At 48.5% G+C, this 18743-nt stretch overlaps 8 protein-coding genes across 8 annotated transcripts; 7 read left to right on the top strand and 1 right to left on the bottom strand.

Annotated features, from left to right (window-relative positions):
* Positions 1-1268: 1268 nt before the first annotated feature.
* On the top strand, positions 1269-2946 carry DFJ58DRAFT_744378 (uncharacterized protein; the record flags this gene model as incomplete). The annotated part of the gene is made up of 3 exons (XM_041387313.1): positions 1269-2177; positions 2234-2498; positions 2551-2946. Exons 1-3 carry the CDS (start codon positions 1432-1434, stop codon positions 2944-2946), a joined length of 1407 nt encoding a protein of 468 aa, XP_041245793.1. The 5' UTR covers positions 1269-1431.
* Positions 2947-2972: 26 nt separating this feature from the next.
* Positions 2973-3424, top strand: DFJ58DRAFT_778314 (uncharacterized protein). The gene is made up of 2 exons (XM_041389615.1): positions 2973-3093; positions 3163-3424. The coding sequence occupies exons 1-2, from the start codon at positions 2978-2980 to the stop codon at positions 3395-3397; spliced, it is 351 nt and encodes a 116-aa protein (XP_041245792.1). The 5' UTR covers positions 2973-2977; the 3' UTR covers positions 3398-3424.
* A 416-nt stretch (positions 3425-3840) lies between these two features.
* On the top strand, positions 3841-6475 carry DFJ58DRAFT_778309 (uncharacterized protein). The gene is made up of 5 exons (XM_041389614.1): positions 3841-4022; positions 4122-4381; positions 4432-4483; positions 4533-5897; positions 5923-6475. The coding sequence occupies exons 1-5, from the start codon at positions 3855-3857 to the stop codon at positions 6064-6066; spliced, it is 1989 nt and encodes a 662-aa protein (XP_041245791.1). The 5' UTR covers positions 3841-3854; the 3' UTR covers positions 6067-6475.
* Positions 6476-7379: 904 nt separating this feature from the next.
* DFJ58DRAFT_839854 (uncharacterized protein) lies at positions 7380-8180 on the bottom strand (the record flags this gene model as incomplete). The annotated part of the gene is made up of 4 exons (XM_041392559.1): positions 7380-7513; positions 7570-7679; positions 7804-7840; positions 8036-8180. The coding sequence occupies 4 exons, from the start codon at positions 8178-8180 to the stop codon at positions 7380-7382; spliced, it is 426 nt and encodes a 141-aa protein (XP_041245790.1).
* Positions 8181-8941: 761 nt separating this feature from the next.
* Positions 8942-10034, top strand: DFJ58DRAFT_269102 (uncharacterized protein). Its single transcript, XM_041379577.1, has 9 exons — positions 8942-9153; positions 9213-9245; positions 9301-9320; positions 9376-9390; positions 9455-9493; positions 9551-9579; positions 9632-9645; positions 9694-9722; positions 9773-10034. Exons 1-9 carry the CDS (start codon positions 9096-9098, stop codon positions 9863-9865), a joined length of 330 nt encoding a protein of 109 aa, XP_041245789.1. The 5' UTR covers positions 8942-9095; the 3' UTR covers positions 9866-10034.
* Positions 10035-10874, top strand: DFJ58DRAFT_269103 (uncharacterized protein). The gene is made up of 4 exons (XM_041379578.1): positions 10035-10143; positions 10199-10424; positions 10479-10527; positions 10584-10874. Exons 2-4 carry the CDS (start codon positions 10258-10260, stop codon positions 10827-10829), a joined length of 462 nt encoding a protein of 153 aa, XP_041245788.1. The 5' UTR covers positions 10035-10143; positions 10199-10257; the 3' UTR covers positions 10830-10874.
* Positions 10875-11804: 930 nt separating this feature from the next.
* DFJ58DRAFT_269056 (uncharacterized protein) lies at positions 11805-13740 on the top strand. Its single transcript, XM_041379576.1, has 5 exons — positions 11805-12122; positions 12170-12204; positions 12264-12523; positions 12573-12624; positions 12674-13740. Exons 1-5 carry the CDS (start codon positions 12005-12007, stop codon positions 13640-13642), a joined length of 1434 nt encoding a protein of 477 aa, XP_041245787.1. The 5' UTR covers positions 11805-12004; the 3' UTR covers positions 13643-13740.
* Positions 13741-16104: 2364 nt separating this feature from the next.
* On the top strand, positions 16105-18690 carry DFJ58DRAFT_873915 (uncharacterized protein). Its single transcript, XM_041394383.1, has 5 exons — positions 16105-16712; positions 16771-16805; positions 16865-17127; positions 17177-17231; positions 17281-18690. Exons 1-5 carry the CDS (start codon positions 16595-16597, stop codon positions 18625-18627), a joined length of 1818 nt encoding a protein of 605 aa, XP_041245786.1. The 5' UTR covers positions 16105-16594; the 3' UTR covers positions 18628-18690.
* Positions 18691-18743: the final 53 nt, after the last annotated feature.

Genomic DNA, 18743 nt, shown 5'->3' with positions numbered 1-18743 from the left:
GCGATCACCTTCCTCTTCTGCTCCGAGTACTTTCCAAGCGCTGTCGAAAGTCGAGGCTTGAGCTGGCACTTTGTCATGGTATTTATCATCTCTTGAGGACTGATTCAAGGTGACGGTTGACGCAGACAAGTACGGTGAGACTTGCTATAATATCTCATTCATTCTTCTATAACGTATGATTTTCACAAAAGCAACCACTGAATGATACGACACTAGTACTCTCCTCTGAGACATGCCTCGCTGTGATTTGCAATTCCGATGGGCCGGCCTCAGACCGGAAGCGATGAGCACGTTACGTACAGGTCACGGATTACCGAACGAGTTTCCCTGCAGGCTGTGATAATATGCAGTGCGCCCGGCCCATGGCACCATACATCGCTTATATTATCGCTTATCCGGCTCTCAGATCTCAGAACGCACAAGCTGCGCTCATTATTCAATTTCTCATCCGAGTCCTTATGCCTCTGTAAGTGTCTCTCGTGCCGTACTCCAGTGGTCTTGTTATCATAATGAGTTCCCACTTACGGTCGGCTTCCGAACGTTGTCGATTGGAGAATAGACTAAACAGGATGTAGACACGTTTCGAAAGCAGGGCTTATGACGCGACATGAAACTGATATGAATTGCTGGTAGTGCTAACCATATCAAGATTCTCATGTGGTCATATCTCTGACTCTTCAAGTCGCCCGTCCAAAGTTGGGCACACACGCCCACCGCCCATGCACCCCCATTGAAAATGGTAACCTAACTTTGCGGCGTGTAGCGCCGAACAGTAGTTACAGTTCTAGTACTTATCGCGAATTGTCTGCTAATGCAGCATTCCTAAACCTCGTCGTCCTACACCTTGCCCATAGTAGAATGCTTTGTTTAGACATGTCGCGTACAAGTACTTGGTCAATTCAAAATCGAATGTTCACGTGATATATGATATATGAGAAAAAATCAACTTCCTGTACACACCATATGTGCGGAAAGGGTTACGTTGAGCAGAGGGTTTAGGACTGCTTAAGTTTAGCAGTCAATTCTCAACAAGCTTAACGGCGCTGTGCACGTCCGACTATCTAAGGTTACCGTTTTTAGTGGGGGGTGCATGGGCTAGGGGGTCAATTGATAGTAGTAGTGTGTGCGCACTGCGGACACGCCCGACGGCCCCAACCTTGAACGTCCTTAATAAATCCCTACCCTTGGGCCACTATCGTCAATCCATGGCGACTGTCCAAACCCGCAACCGAACCCTGTACCAACCAATGCACCACTGTGTGGATTTTGACTGTGGTCCCGAAGATCCTGATGGTTCTATCTGCTCGTGTAACTTGATGCTGCACAGGCGCACAGTCTCATTGAACGAAGCAGTGATGTAGGAAGTGTGACCAATGCAAGGTTGACCGATCTAGGTCGATAATCTGTGGTGCAAATCTCCAGTCAGCCTCCATGTCCGAGGACAATCAGGTCAGCCGATCGTTATGCTACTTACCTCCTCAGCTGTACTTCCTGCTCAAGTCAAAACTATATTTCTACCATACCCGCCACTGTGAAGCGTACTTCCACAACCGCCCTCGCCTGTCTTTCATCTATCTTAAGTTATACACGGCGAGAATGCCTTCGGACACTTACTATCCACCCAGCGATCTTATCAATATTGACCACCTTCCAATCATTCGCAATCACCTTTGCATCTCGCTGTCTAATCCAACTCTTGTGACAACGGAGCTCTTAACCTTACGCCAGGTGGCCCATCAACGCAAGCAGAAGGAAGCTGTGAACTCGAACTATCAACTTGGCACGAATGCGATGCGATTCCTCACAAAGATCAGATCATTCTGCACTATTTCGTTTGGGAAGCACGGATCCCTCTCTGCGAATGGTGCCCCGCCAGCTTGTATTTCGCTGTCCGACTTGACTCTTGGAACATCTGAGGTCTTTTCCTTACCCCAGGTGGCCCGCCAATGTAAGCAGGAGGCTATGAACTCGAACTACCGACCTGGCGAGACTGCGATGCGATACCTCACGAAAATCTGCACAATTGCGTGCAGGAAACCTGGATTCCCCCCGCCGAACTGTGTCCAACCGTCGTACAACTTTCTGTCTGATGCCCCGGAGACTATCATAATCATCCATTCTGTTAGTTCGTTGGCAACGACAGATGCGGACGACACCTTCGTCACTGCGGACGAGTAGTCTGTATCTCTCTGTTCTGCGTTGTTTTCTCTCATGCTTACGTATATTGACGTAGCATCCACGTCCCCAATCTCGCACCCTTAGCAAGTGAAGTTGTCAGAGAAGAACTGTACATCCGCGGTTATCTCAAACGACCTGATAAGGACAGTCGGTTTCTCCGCCAGCCACGGTGTATTGTCATTCCACGGCTACTCCAGGTACTCCATGACCGCTGGCCGAAGCAAGTCGCAGCTATCCCCGTATCCCCCAAGAGCCCTCAACACCTATCTCCACAGGCTATTGGCCGGCGTGGGGGACTGACTGTTGCAAAAGCGCTCAAGGTTGGTACACCTTTAGTGAGTCGTGTGAACTGTGCTCACTCCATAGGCGTAGTCTGCCAATATTGAGGAGAATCCTCTTACGCCCATTTTGACGAGATCATCTCCTAGTGATCAGTCGATCTACTGGTCTTGCAAGTCGCCACAGACGGCCCTCAATTCATCTCCATCTCCTTTGGCCCAAGAAACCTCTATGTCGACTACCCAGTTTTGTGATTTCTGTGAACACTCGTACATCACGTTGCATACTACACCGCCCTCGTCACCGGAGCTCGCGGGCCTGAGTGAGAAGGACGTTCTGGATACGACGAGCCCCTTCTCTGAAGCGGCTCTGTGGTCCTTGGCGCCCCGAGTTGCGTTGATGAAGGCGAAGCATTCGTCTATGGAGGTGGATGCGAGGAGTTTTCAAAGGTTGCGGTATGGGGAAGTCTGCCACCACATTCTTGTCTGAATCTTGTGGCTTATTGCTCATCAGAGCTCGAATGGTTTTTGTTCGTTCTTTATATCTTCACTTTGGTTTCATAATACCGACTCTATGTCCCCATGCCGTCCACAGTCAGAATAACGCTTGGCGTTTGTTTGTCCACGGCAACGGCTCCTTGAAAAAGTTTAGCTGTTGGGATGAGAGAGGCTCTTAGCACCGCACCGTTTCTCGCTCGGCACTCACATTAACACAGCCTTCCCAATGCCATAACCCATGCCGAAAATCGATGGCTTGGCAGGAAACCCATTTGAATTGGTGGCTGCCTCCGCAGGGTGTCCTCGATGCATTCCTCTCTGATGAGTCGAGCCCACCACAATATACTACCGCTGATGCTGGCGTTTGCGGCACGGTGATCTGCACACCACTGTCACATCCTTTGAGCATCCACTCAGAACCACTCTTGGCTGGCCAGCGTTGAGACGACATAGGAACGCGGAATGTCACGTGTCAATCACAACCATGTTATATTTGGCCATCGACCGCCCAGCGACACTCATTACGGCAATAAGTACCTGGGTTCATAAGTACGTCACGGTCACCAATCTGCTCTTTCTGTGTGACCTCTTTTTATTCTATGGAATGCATAGGGCACGACTCAAGCCCTCATTCTTGTTACCGTGTTTCAGACATCGAAAGTCGTTTTTTGGGGGCTTAAGGAAACTTGTGAGTGGGGGAATCCGAAAGCGGTGCAGCCTGAGCGTCAATCACGAACAGCCTTGCGGAAGGTTCATGTCATTGTCTAACGGCATTTCACTGATTAGTGATTAATTTTCTGACTGGGGTCAGCGTTATCTAGGACGCAATTTCCCCTCACCTCGAGTCTATCCCTTGACTACATCTGCATCCCTTCTTGCCATCTTTCTCATTTCTTGAGTATGCACTTCGTTCGCTTCTGGACGTATATTGCTTCTTGTTTTTCTGTTGTGCGTGCGTTCAGTGTGACTGTTGGGACTCCCACTCAATGCGATCCTCTCAACATTTCATGGACTGGTAAGCGCATATCTAGTACATTTTATATACTCCCGCTGAACTTTATTGGGATTGTCAGGTGGGCAAGCACCATTTGAGATACTCTTAACTCCCGTTCGTTGGCGCTATCGTCTCAAGCATATCGGTCGCGCGCTAATCTTTGTGTTTTCCAGTCCTTGGAACCGTATCAAAATTATTCTGTACCGGCATCAGCCTTTAGCAATGGCAAAGGCTCTTATTCAATATCGCAATTGTTGTTGTCGACGGGAACATCGTTTCTACTCACTATGTCTGATGCCACCGGATTTGCTTCGGGTGGGACGACAAACCAATTAATTGTGGGGAATACGGTTGCAAATAACAACTGCAGCACTGCAGTTTTGTCACCTCCTTACACGTTCCAGCTGTCGCCACTCCCGCTGACGCAATGCAGGTAAGTTTGGTTTACCTACTTCTTGTGACACTGACCTACCACTACTGCAGTCAGTTTACCTTTGTGGCAGATAGTGGTGCAGTCCTGCCCATTACTATTGTGGTCAGATCATCACCAATTCTATCAAAATAATCTACTTATCTTGCCACAGCAACTTATTCCTGGCGGACAACCAGTCGTATTCAATTCGAATAGCGACACTTTTACCTCGGTTGTAGACGTTCACCAGGGAACGAACCTCGTGTATTTTGTCACCGACTCCGAGGGCAGACAAGGTGGTGTCTCTGGGTTCGAGCAGGTCTTAGGGTCGAGTAATTCCTCGTGCCTGAGCGCCAACTCGCCATCATCCACTGCAGGCATATCGGCCACGTCCACGGCTTCACCGACATCTAGTTCAAGCAGCCCATCAAGCAGTTCATCAGGTAGTCCATCACAAAGCAATGTTGCTGTTATCGCAGGCGCGGTGGGTGGTGGAGGGGCGGTCCTTATTGCATTGGTCATCTTCGGCATGTGCCTGTGGCGTAAACGGAGAGCGTCTCGCTCCCTGGATGTTCAGTCTCCGACAACAAGCCATCTGCAGCGTACAGATCCAAAATACGAAGCCAGCCCTTATAGTGACATTCCGTCACCATTCACTTTCCCATACCAGACAAACCCCCTCAGCTACCATACACGATCCATTCAACCCAGCCTAGGAACTCAATCAGACTTGACCAATTCGTCCATGAGCAATTTCGTGGCTGGCGCCCCTCCCTCATCATTCAACCAGATACAGCATTCGCGCCAGAGCTCCAACGCAGACTCTGCTGTCTACGGGGATGCTCGAAGTTCGACCATGTCGTCCGCTTACAACCGAATGGCTGCATTGTCTCAACCAATGTCAGCAGATTACCCAGCACAATACCCTGCTGGCTACCTTCCCGTTCGACCCGGCAGCCAATCACCCCCTCTTAGTACGTCTACCGGGAACTTTGCAGCTAACGACCGTCCCACACTGCATTCACGTCAAAGCTCTAACGCAGACTCTGCTGCGTATGGAGACGCTCGAAGTTCGGCTGCTATGTCATCTGTTGACAGACGAATGACTACCGTTGCTGAAGCATGGGAGACAAATCCTGTTAGCCACCTTGGTCTACCCATTCAATCTGGATCCCAACCAAACCTTGTTGATGCGCCTGCCGCCGACTTGACGGCCAGGGACCTTCTTCCCACAGCCTTCAATCAGACACAGCCTAGCTCTAACACAAACTTTGCTGTTTATGGAGACGCCCGGATATCAGATATGACGCCCGTCGAGCATATGGCTGCGGGGGCTCGATCAGCATCGCCATTACCACGCAAGACAGTCCCTGTCTACATTACACCGCCTGTTCAACCTGGATCCCAATCAATTTCTACCTCTGCTGTCAAAGTCGCACTTAGTAACCCTTCCACACCCTTCAATCAGACACAAAATTCCCGTCAGAGCCCTAACGCAGACAGTTCAGCTGTGTACGGAGCATCTGGAGGTCAACCTGTGGCGTTGGTTGGCGCGCAAACAGCCGCAACGGGGGCCAGGTCAAACAGCCTACCAACTTCCTACTCGAATCATTGTGCATACCGACGCCGATGATGTTGTGCCAGACGACAATGGTTTAGTTGAGCTTCCGCCGCAGTACTCAGATCATCGGGGAGTCCGTGCCTGAGTCTGCATCATGAACTATGTTCCCACGTTCTTGAGTCTTCGGACATGGGTATGCATGTAGCGCATTCGTTTTATTTCGTTGGAGAGTCTTGTCTTCATAAATGAAGTACAAAGGCATCGTGCTCCTACTTTTAGTTGGGAAAGGTGGGCTTCTGTGACCTGTTTTTTTCGAGCGACTCATGACCATAATGACATTTGTACTTAGTGAATGACTACTAATTTGATACGGTCTCATTTCTAACATGTATATGTGAAGCGTAGGATATGAATCTGCTGGAGGAGAAAAAACAAACAAACCTACTTTCCATGGGACAGTAAAATGTGACAGTAAGAAAACAGCGTGCGATGACAAGACAGTGAGTGTGGCATGTTAAACAGATCTGGCAACTTCAGACTGGTTGGTTACTGAGTACTGAGATGTCACCGGAGCTTCAAAGGAATGGTACTGAACGTGCAGGTCAGGTTAACACTGAGTCTAGGGAAACCATTGTGAACAACACACACCTTTGCAAGTTTCTCGTCCTTCACATGAAACAGTGAGGCAAGACCGCTAGATGTGAGACATTGTACTTGAGGGAGGCTGCAGTTAGAGGGGGTTGAAAACATACTTACGAACGGAAGAGTAGTAGATTCATGGGGAGACTGCTGTCAGTAGGAATATCCATGACAGACCATAACTGCGCCAATGCCGTTTCTGCGTCCCTGCCACCACCAGGTATAAAGATTTGTAAAATTGGCAGAGGATCCACAAGAGCGGCGACAACAGACAAATGCATGTATGCTTGGGATCAGCACATGTGGGGATGTACACTTCCGTCACGGTTCCTGGTAGCAATGTGCTCGTTAGCTCGAGCATGAGCTAAAGCTGGTCACAGGGATCATTGCGTCGATCATCGATAAACTTCATCATTGTAGACACCGCGATGAAACGTCTGCCAGCTCGGATCGCCAATACCCTTAGTTGGCTGCCAGAGCGCTAAAGTGGAACGGGGACTCACAGCTTTCTAAAGGAATGCTCTAATAAAGATAGATGACTTCGTCAATATCTGCACCATCCAGCGAGATAGTGACTGTAGCACCCTTCCCAAAGATATCTTGCACACCCTCGTTCTGTAAGGCTTCACAGATATGAACCTCCGAGTGACTCGTAATCAGAATGTGGGTCACGGGCAGATCAGGATCACGACGTCGCAAAGAAAGGGCTTAGCTATATTGAGTTTTGTCAAGCAAGGCAATTTTCACAATGCTAATTTATTCATTAAAGGTGCGAATTCGAGGCGAAGGGCAAAGGGGTAAAAAAGCCAATCCTACAGATCAGGTCGGGAGTGCCAGGGGTCCTGGTGCAGGAGCAGTCCAGTCGGTAGTCCTGCGGCGTGTCGTAGTCGGTCCTTGATAGATAGAGCCGCAGCCTCCCGCCATAGAGGTCTGGCCTTGGGTTCCCTTGCAGTCTGTGCCCGTTCCACCGTCACAAAGAAATCCACACGAAGCAAAACAGATAACTCACGCTTTACCCGTGTACGAGCACATATCTCAATGTCTACCATCCCTGCACGTCCTCGTCGGGCCATCTGTCGCTTCATGCGCACTTTCTCGCTCTCTGCCTCGGTTATCGGGCTTTCGTATCATAAGGTTGTCAACAACGGTGAGTGCAAAATCTTCGACCTGTATCGTGGAGTTGGTGAGGTGCTGACAGGGCATCAGTTTGCACAGCCAGAGATAGCCTGGTTGAGTGACATACAGTGAAGATACAATGTCATCACTAGATCCAAACAGCGCTAATAAAGGACATGAGGGTGTGCTGATACGACCGCATGAAGCATGATGTGTTGTTCTTCAGATCGTACAGGCTGATGTAAAACTTGATTGACGAGCCTCAGCAACGTTCACATCCTAGGACTCTTGATTGTATAAGAAGGACCAAAGGCTGTTGGCACGTCATCAGAATAGGACGAGTTGAGAGACTAACTCACCCATGCCATACAGCTGCCAATGCGCACCCCTCGATGAAAAGCGATGCAAAACTTGGTCTAAAAAAGGCCCAGGCATGATGCGAGCCTCCGAAAAAAGCTTGCTGTCTCGATGCTCTTGATAAGCATTGGCAGTCTCCCCGAGCATAACAGGACCTCGGAGATTATTCAACGGGAGGAGCTTATATCGACATGACAGAAACGTTGGATATGTAGAACAAGGGAGAAGTAGACAGATCACTTACCTGCATAAACATTTCGATGAATAACCCACGTCCTAAACATATATGCACACCTTCTTACCCTCCACCTCGGTTATCGGCCCATCGTATCATAAGGATGCCAGTAAATATTAAATGCTAAGTGCGGAATCTGACACAAGACGCATCAAGCTCAATTTGCAGCATGCGGTTGATGAGATGTGGATGCATCAATCTGGCACAGCCTTCCATGATTGATGTGCGGTGAAGACAGCACCTAGTACAAACAGAAATGAAATAGACGAAAACCCGGGCGTCGTCCTTATCGTAACCACAGGAAGCCTTCAAATTATGCCATAAAAATTGATGATCGTGTTCTTGATGAGCGCCAGTCAGCTGTGGTTGGCTGGAGAGTGTTGCAAACCCAGGTCCCAGTGCTACTGCTGCACCACATCCGTGCTGCAACACGCTCGACACGTTCTTTAAATTCAGCTTCTCAAAGGCATGACCGAGAAGCGCATAGTTGATGAGTTCGAAAAGTAAGTTTGCTATGTCAATTACTTTGTGCATGGGAACAGTACTTGTCGAAAATGAGCGTTTGAATGTATGATGTGTTTCGGTGTGGTGCGGCGGTGCGCGCGAGCGGCAAGTTGCGATTCTAAATTAGGTGTGATAATCATTCGTTTGATAACAAACTAATGAGAACAGCATCAATGATAGCGACATGACGTCTGAACATGAATGAAAACCGCAGTCCTCACAGGATAATCCCAAGACAAGGAAAATTACGCGCCATCAACTTATAAGTCATTCCAACTTATCTGTTATTCATCTCAAATTCCCATTATATGTGAATCATTGTCATGTCCGAGTCGGAACAAGAAGCTATCGCTGGTCTCCGGTGGAACGATAGTATATCTGGTTCGTCAGCTCCTTTAACTGGTTTGTAAATTAACCATCATGCTGAATATCAGTTCCAGTGGCGCTCTTTACCGTGATGTCCTATGAGTACCGTCAGTAGCCTTCGTGAACCTTGCATGCACTGCTGCTGAGCAAAAGATTATCCAGTGCTTCTTTTGGACAAGGAGGTGATAAAGAACTTTCTTGCTGTAAGTCGAGTACTCATGGTTATTATCGGCGCAGATTAAGTATGTCTGGGTCAGTATTCAACCCCATACTATTTGTGCAATGATAACAGCCCGAGGATTGACCGAATCTTCAGAAAAGACCGTGGTCAGTGATGTCATGCCTATATCTTGTTGTAAGTTCGCCCTGTCACACTGTTTTGTGGTCTATGGATTATTTCTTGCTATGCTAGGTTCGATATCTTGGTCTTTCCCTTGCAATGTACGTCGTGGTGACTTGTGTCCTTGACATTGCACGTTAACACCGGCACTAGAATTTGGGGCTGCTGTATGTAACATTATGTCGTTGGAGCCGTCCTTCGCTGACTAGCATTAGGGGGAGGAATGTTTTATATACCTGAATCAGTGAGTACATCGATGCACTCCAGAGTGTTCTAAGTTGATCCGTGTTTAAGCCGTACGTTTCACTAAATTTGTTTCAAAGCCAAGTCCCAACTGTTATTAACCTCTCTCATTCAGCTGCAAGTATAATTCACGCTTCAAACTAAACTGCGATTCCCTCATCACGTAATAGGCTACGACATTCTTGTTATACTAGAATGGGGCACGTCTGTATATTTTTGCTTTGCGGAAGGTAAGTCATGCTATCGGCAACTCATTGTGCGCACCGATTTTTCATCCGCAGCCATTCTCATCTGGCGCCTTTACGCACTATGCAACCAATCCAAGCTCCTACTTTATGTTCTAGTAGGGTCATTCTTGCCTATCGTCGGCGTCTTGATAGGGACGGATATCTATTTGTACAGTCGACCTCACGCATTCTCAGGTGAATTTTTGCTCAGATCAGATTGGCCGCGAGCTGATGTCATCTCGTTGCACAGTCAAAGAATTGGAAACTCCGAGCAACAAGTACTGCACATTTTCCTTCAACATTGGGCCTATGGTTGCGATCTATACATCCATCCCCATTGTATGCTATGATCTCTTTCTAGTTGTTCTCGCCGCTGCCACCCTCGCGAGACATTTCAAAGAACGAAGGGAATACAAAATGAGGCCTAATGCCTATATGGTAATGATTGTCCGATATCATACCATGTACTTTATCCTGTAGGTTCCTCCTCGTCTAATGGGTTCTGAAAGTGTTGATCGATTCTCGCTTAGAAATTTGACAAACCAAGTCTTGATGGTGATATTATGGGCTCATATTCCGGTATGCTATGATACCCCCAAGATTATACAGATATCAACTAACATGTACATTCGTAGACCCCGGCAATGGATCTCTCAGAGCTTTTCAGTGATACAATGCCATTTATTCTCGCGCCCCGTCTTATTATCAGCATTTGGGACACGCATGCCCAAGATCACTGCGTGTATGTCAGTACGACGTTCGCAGATTGTGTGTGTTGGACTTCGCCGCCGATGATCGAGCAGCATGAGATGGACTCTGACGTCCCATTAACCCGGCGTGCTGGGGTGTCTTGTGAGAGTGCACACCGCGACCAAAGTTGAAAAAGTAGGGTGGATGAAGTGAAACTCGAGCGCTGTGGGAATGTAACATCATATACTTATTGGTAGTCGAACAGGAGTGGCCCTGGAACTTTACATGGGCATTATGGGAGACTTCTCGCAGTCTATACCGTCATAATGATACATCTTATATATTGTAATGACTGAGAAAATAGGATATATTCATGGGGTGAATGACCTGGGTGCTTTCAGCTATCACAGTAATGTATCCATGGGATGAGCCCATCAGTAAAACGCCTGGTCCCTTACCTTACTATTTTTTGAAGCATTACATGTTTTTTTGCAGTGACATTGATTTCCGTTATTGTTCAGCGCTGTCACCTGCTGTCACCCATACACTCTCAGGGTACAGGTGCCTGGGGCGTCGAGAAAACCCTCTTCCCACTAACGTGGGAGTCGGGCCCCGGACACCGCTGGTACCTAGTTTTCGCCGCGGCTTAGCCGAATGGTGGCGGAGTGATAACAGCGCACACTTGAATAGATTGTTTGAATCCAAGTCGGTGCCGCATGCTTCCACAGGGTGTCCTCTTGGATGCATTCCTCCCCATGTCGTCCCCCACCCCAATCGACCACCCTTGGCGCCGGCGTTTGCAGCGTGATGATCTACACACCATTGCCACATCCTTTGTGTATCCATTCAGAGCCACACCAGCTTAGAGACGACATCGGAATACAGAATGTCAGAGCCGAGGATTCGGCGTCGGGCGTCAATCAAAAGCATGTTATATTTGGCTATCGATTACCCAGCGACACTTGAATTACAGCACTAATTACCTGGGTTTATGAGTACGTCAGTCATCCATCTACCTCTTTCTGCTTATTCTATGAAATGCATAGGGCACGGCTCAGGTCCTCGTTCTTGCTACCGTGTTTCAAACATCCAAAGTTGGTTTTTTTCGGGGCTCAAGGAAACTTGTGAGTGGAAGAATCTGATGGAGGCGTAGTATCCGATGATCACGAACAGCCTTGCGGCAGGTTCGTGTCATTGTTCAACAGTATTTCATCAATTGGGCTATAATATGTTGATCGATTCTCACCGGGTCAGCGTTATCTAGGACGCAAGTTCCCCTCACCTTGAGTCTGCCCTGATTCCCTTTTTCAAGATATCCCTTGACTACACCTGCGTCTCTTCTTACCATCTTCCTCATTTCTTGAGTATGCACTTCGTTCGCTTCTTTGCGTATATTGCTCCTTGTCTCTCTGTTGCGCGTGCCACGTTCAGTGTGACTGTTGGGACTCCCACTCAATGCGATCCTCTCGCCATTTCATGGACTGGTGAGCACATATAGTACATTTTATACGCTCCCGCTGAACTTTATCAGGTGGCCAAGCACCATTTGAGATAATCTTAACTCCCGTTCGTTGGCGCTATCGTCTCAAGCGCATCGATCACACGCTAATCTTTGTGCTTTCCAGTCTCTTGGAGAGTATCAGAATTATTCTGTACCACCATCAGCCTTCAGCAATGGCAAAGGCTCTTATTCAATATCGCAATTATCGTTGTCAACGGGAACATCGTTTCTACTCACTATGTCTGACGCCACCGGATTTGGTACGGGTGGGACGACAAACGAATTAACTGTTGGGAATCCGACTACAAATAACAACTGCAACACTACACCTCAGACACCTCCTTTCACGTTTTCGTTTTCGTCAACATCACTGACGCAATGCAGGTAAGTTTGGTTCGCCTACTTTTGTGGCACTGACCTACCACTACTGCAGTCCATTGACCATTTCGACCACTGGTTCTGTAGTCCCGCCCATTACCGTTGTGGTCAGATCATCTCCAATTTTATCAAAACAATCTACTTATCTTGCCCCAGCAACTTATTCCTGACGGACAACCAGTCGTGTTTAATGCCGTGAATAGCCCTTTTAACTTCGTGGTAGACGTTAACGCGGGGACGGACCTCATGTATTTTGTCACCGACTCTCAGGGCACACAAGGTGGTGTCTCTGGGATCGAGCAGGTCTCAGGGTCGAGTGATTCCTCGTGCCTAAGCGCCAACTCGCCGTCATCCACTGCAGGCATGTCGGCCACGATCACGGCTTCATTGACATCTAGTTCAAGCAGTCCATCAAGCAGTCCATCAGGTAGTCCATCAAATAATTCATCACACAGCAACGTTGCTGTTATCGCAGGCGCAGCGGGCGGTGGCGGTGGGGCAGTCCTTATTGCATTGGTCATACTCGGCATGTGCTTGTGGCGTAAACGGAGAGCGTCTCGCTCTCCGGACATTCAATCTTCTATACAAAGCCATCCACGTCGAATGCAGCACACAGATCCAAAATACGAAGCCAGCTCTTATAGTGACGTTCTACCACAATCCCCTTTCCCTCACAAGACAAATCCCCTCAGCTACCATACCCAACCCATTCAACCCAGCCTGACAACTCAATCAGAATTGACCAATTCGTCCACGGGCAACTTCGCAGTTGGCACCCCTCCCTCGTCATTCAACCAGACACAACATTCGCGCCAGAGCTCTAACACAGACTTTCCTGTTTACGGGGATGCTCGAAGTTCGGCCATGTCATCCGCTTACAACCAAATGTCTCAACCAATGTCACCGAATTACCCAGTACAATACCCTGCTGGCTACCCTCCACCTGTTCGACCCGGCAGCCAATCACTCCCTCTTAATACGTCTACCGGAAACTTCACATTCAGCGATCGTCCGTACACCGTTCAATCAGACACTACATTCACACCAGAGCCCAAACGCAGAACTTTGCTGTGTATGGAGACCCTCGAAGTTCTGCTGCTATGTCATCTGTTGACAGACGAATGAGTACCATCACTGAAACGCCATTACCATTACCATGGGAGACAGGTCCTGTCAGCTACCTTGGTCCTCCAATTCAACCTGGGTCCCAACCAAACCCTATTAATGCGGCTGCCGCAGACTTGGCGGCTAGGGACCTTCCCACAGCCTTCAATCAGACACAGCCTTCGCACAAGAGCTCTAACACAGACTTGACTGTCTATGGAGACGCTCGAATGTCAGATATGGCACCCGTCGAGCATGTGGCTGCAGGGGCTCGACCAGCATCGCCATTACCACAGAAGACAAACCTTGTCTATCTTGCTCCACCCGTTCAGCCCGGATCCCAATCAGTCTCTACCTCTGCCGGAAAGGGTGCAGTTAACAACCCTCCCACACCCTTCAATCAGAAACAAAATTCTCGTCAGGGCCCTGACACAGACAACTTAGCTGTGTACGGAGCATCTGACAGCCAATTTATGGCGTCGGCTAGCGCGCAAACGGCCGCAACGGCGGCCGGTCAAACAACCTACCAACTTCCTACTCAAATCATTGTGCATACCGACGCTGATGATGTTGTACCAGCCGTCGTTGAACTTCCGCCGCAGTATTCAGAGCATCGGGGAGTTCATGCCTTGTAATCTGAATCTGCGTCATGACCTATGTTCCCATGTTCTAGAGTCTTCGGACATAGGTATGCCTGTAGCGTGTTGATTTAATTTAATTTGAGTGTCTTGTCTTCAATAATGAAGTACGAGGCCATCTTGCTCCTACTCTGAATTGGGACAAGTGAACCTCCGTGATATGTTCTTTTCGAGCGTCTTATGATTATAAAAACATGTACGGACCAGAAAATACGGTCTCATTTCTAATATATGCGGTATAGGATCTGAATCTGCTGGAGGAGAGAAAGCTACAAAACTACATTCCGTGGTACTGTAAAATGTGACAGCAAGAAATCAATGTGCGATGACAAAACAGTGAGTGTGACACGTTAAATAGATCTGGCAGCTTTAGACTCGGACTGATTACTGTGTGCTGAGACTCGGATGTCACCGGAGCTTCAAAGAAATGGTACTGAATGTGCAGGTCAGGTTACGAGTCTGGGAAATCATTGTGAACAAACACATACCTTTGCAAGTTTATAGTGAGGGAAGACCGCAGATGTGAGACATTGTACTTGAGGGAAGCTGCAGTCAGAGGGGCTAGAAACATAGTCACGAACGGAACAGTAGTAGGTATTCACGGGGAGACTGCTGTTAGTAGGAATATTCATGACAGACCTATAAATGCGCCAATGCTGTCTCTGCATCCCTGCCCTCACCAAGGCCAAGAAGTCGAGATTTGTGAGTTTGGCAGCGGGTCCGCAAGGGCAGCGACAACAAACAAATACATGTATGCCCACTTGGGGTCAGCGCATGTGGGGAGGGTACGGTCGTATCACTTGTACACTTCCGTTCCTGGTAGCAATTTGCTCGTTAGCTCGAGCTCGAGCTAAAGCTGGTCACAGGAATCATTGTGTCAAATTACAATCGATAAATTCAGCATTGTAGACACCACGATGAAACATCTGCCAGTTCGGATCGTCAGCTACTCGAGTTTATCCTTAGTTGGCTGCCGGTGCAGGAAAGTGGAACAGCGACTTCACAGCTTTCTGAAGGAATGCTCGAATAAAGATGGACGACTCCGTTAACATCTGGGCAATCTAGCGAGATGGTGGCTCACCCTTTCCAAAGATAGCTTGCACAGCCACAGGCGCGCATTCTCGTTCTGTATGGCTTCACAGATATAGCATCCGAGCGACTGATGATCAGAATATTAATATGAGTCACGGGCATATCAGGATTATGAAGATATTGGGCAAGTGGGATCCCAGATCTGAGTTCGGCAAGTTCGCTTTCGAATTTGTCTTCATAGAGGGAGTCGGATGTGGATTGACTGGTGTGCATTCATCAAGGGTATCAACAACGAATGTCAAAAGCGGACACTCGCGCAGTCTGAATCTAAGCTCCCCGGCGTAGAGGTTGGAGAAATAGCGCTTCCATCTGGTCGCGAAGAGCTTTGTCTAGGCAGGATTATCCCCTCGGAGCTCATCAGTAAAATGCCTGGTCCCTCACTTGTGTGACAACTACGCTACTTTCTATGCAAAACATTGATTTTCGTTATTGTTCAGCACGGTCACCCATATACTCCCAGACCCGTATAGGTGCCTTGGGATTTGGATCCGTCCTCTTCCCACTAACGTGGGAGTCTTTTGGACAAGCGTCTAACAGTGTTTAGGCGGTGCCTGAGGCCTGAACTAGGTACCGATCCGAGGGAAAATGCTCTTACTAAGTTACGCAGGGGTAGGGGTGTGTGGAACTCCGTGAACCTCCTGGTACCGCACACTCCTTGAATAGACCGATTGAATTGGTGCATGCATTCCTCATACCCCAATAGATACCCCTGGCACCGGCACGGTGATCTACACACCATTGCCATATCCTTCATGTATAGCCACTCTTGGCTGGCCACGACGTCGGAATGCGGTGTCGCGCGTCAATCAAAAGCATGTTATATTTGGCCATCGACTATCCGACGACACTTGAATTACAGCACTAAATACCTGGGTTTATGAGTACGTCAGTCATCCATCTACCTCTTTCTACTTATTCTATGAAATGCGTAGGGCACGACTCCAGTCCTCGTTCTTGCTACCGTGTTTCAAGCATCGAAAGTTATTTTTCGGGGCTCAAGTAAACTTGCGAATGGAAGAATCCGATGTCGGCGTAGTGTCAATGTCAATGATCACGAACAGCCTTGCGGCAGGTTTGTGATATTGTCCAGGAGTATTTCGTTGATTGGGCTATAATGTATTGATCGATTCTCACCGGGTCAGCGTTATCTAGGACGCAAGTTCCCCTCACCTTGAGTTTGCCCCGATTCCCTTTTTCAAGATATCCCTTGACTGCACCTGCGTCTCTTCCTCATTCCTTGAGTATGCACTTCGTTCGCTTCTTTGCGTATATTGCTCCTTGTCTCTCTGTTGCGCGTGCCACGTTCAGTGTGACTGTTGGGACTCCCACTCAGTGCGACCCTCTCACTGTTTCATGGACTGGTAAGTACATGACTAGTACATTTTATGCGCTCCCGCTGAACTTCATCGGGGCCGTCAGGTGGGCAAGCACCATTTGAGATACTCTTAACTCCCGTTCGTTGGCACTATCGTCTCAAGCGCATCGATTGCGCGCTAATCTTTGTGCTTTCCAGTCTTATCAAATGTATTGGAATTATTCTGTACCATCATCGACCTTCACCAATGGCAAAGGCTCTTATTCAATATCTCCATTGCCGTTGTCGACGAACACATCGTTTCTACTCACTATGTCTGACGCCACCGGATTTGGTTCGGGTGGGACGACAAATCAACTAATTGTTGGAAATCAGATTACAAATATCAACTGCAACACTGCAGCTGCGTCACCTCTTTTCGAGTTTACGTTTTCGCCGCCACCCCCACTGATTCAATGCAGGTAAGTTTGGTTCGCCTACTTGTGTGGCACTGACCTACTACTACTGCAGTCAATTGACCATTTCGACCATTGATAGTAGTCCAGTCCTGCCCATTACTATTGTGGTCAGATCATCTTCAATTCTATCAGAACAATCTACTTATCTTGCTACAGCAACTTATTCCTGGCGGACAACTAGTGGAATTTATTTCCGTGGATAGCTCTTTTACCTTCGCCATAGAGGTTAACGCAGGGACGGACCTCATGTATTTTGTCACCGACTCTACAGGCACGCAAGGTGGTGTCTCTGGGATCGAGCAGGTATCAGGGTCGAGTAATTCCTCGTGCCTGAGCGCCAACTCGCCGTCATCCACTGCAGGCATATCGGCCCCGTCCACTGCAGGCATATCGGCCACGTCCACGGTTTCACCGACATTTAGTTCAAGCAGTTCAAGCAGTTCAAGCAGTCCAAGTCCAACAAGTAGTTCATCAAGCAGCAATGTTGCTCTTATTGCAGGCGCAGCGGGCGGTGGCGGTGGGGCTGTCCTTATTGCATCGGTCATCCTCGGCGTGTGCTTGTGGCGTAAACGGAGAGCGTCTCCCTCTCCGGACGTTCAGTCTTCTACACAAAGTCATCCACGTCGAATGCAGCACACAGATCCAAAATACGAAGCCAGCTCTTATAGTGACGTTCCGCCACAATCCCCTTTCCCTCACAATACAAATCCCCTCAGCTACCATACCCAACCCATTCAACCCAGCCTGACAACTCAATCAGACTTGACCAATTCGTCCACGAGCAACTTCGCAGTTGGCACCCCTGCCTCATCATTCAACCGGACACAACATTCGCGCCAGCACTCCAACACGGACTCTCAAAGTTCGACCATGTCATCCGCTTACAACCAAATGTCTCAACCAATGTCACCGAATTATCCATTACAATACCCTGTTGGCTACCTTCCCGTTCAACCCGGCAGCCAATCGCCCCCTCTTAGTACGTCTACCGGGAACTTTGCAGCTAGCGACCGTCCCACACTGCATTCACGTCAAAGCTCAAACGCAGACTTTGCTGCGTATGGAGACGCTCGAAGTTCGGCTACTATGCCATCTGTTGACAGACGAATGAATACCATCACTGAAACGCCATTGCCATTACCACGGGAGACAGGTCCTGTTAGCTACGTTGGTCCACCTATTCAATATGAATCCCAACCAAACCCTGTTAATGCGCCTGCCGCCGACTTGACGGCTAGGGACCTTCCCAAACCTTTCAATCAGACACAAAATTCCCGTCAGGGCCCTAACACAGACAACTTAGCTGTGTATGGAGCATCTGGTAGTCAGTCTATGGCGCCGGCTAGCGCGCAAACAGCCGCGACGGCGGCCGGTCAACCAATCTACCAACCTCCTACTCAAATCATTGTGCATACCGACGCTGATGATGTTGTACCAGACGTCAATGGTTTAGTTGAACTTCCGCCGCAGTATTCAGAGCATCGGGGAGTTCATGCCTTGTAATTGAGTCTGTGTCATGATCTACGTTCCCATGTTCTTGAGTCTTCGGACATAGGTATGCCTGTAACGTGTTCGTTTTATTTAATCAGAGTGTCTTGTCTTCAGTAATGCAGTACAAG

This window comes from Suillus subalutaceus (assembly GCF_016647625.1).
Source record: "Suillus subalutaceus strain FC151 chromosome Unknown DFJ58scaffold_31, whole genome shotgun sequence".
Taxonomy (NCBI): Eukaryota; Fungi; Basidiomycota; class Agaricomycetes; order Boletales; family Suillaceae; genus Suillus; species Suillus subalutaceus.
This window is presented reverse-complemented; position numbering and strand designations above follow the sequence as displayed.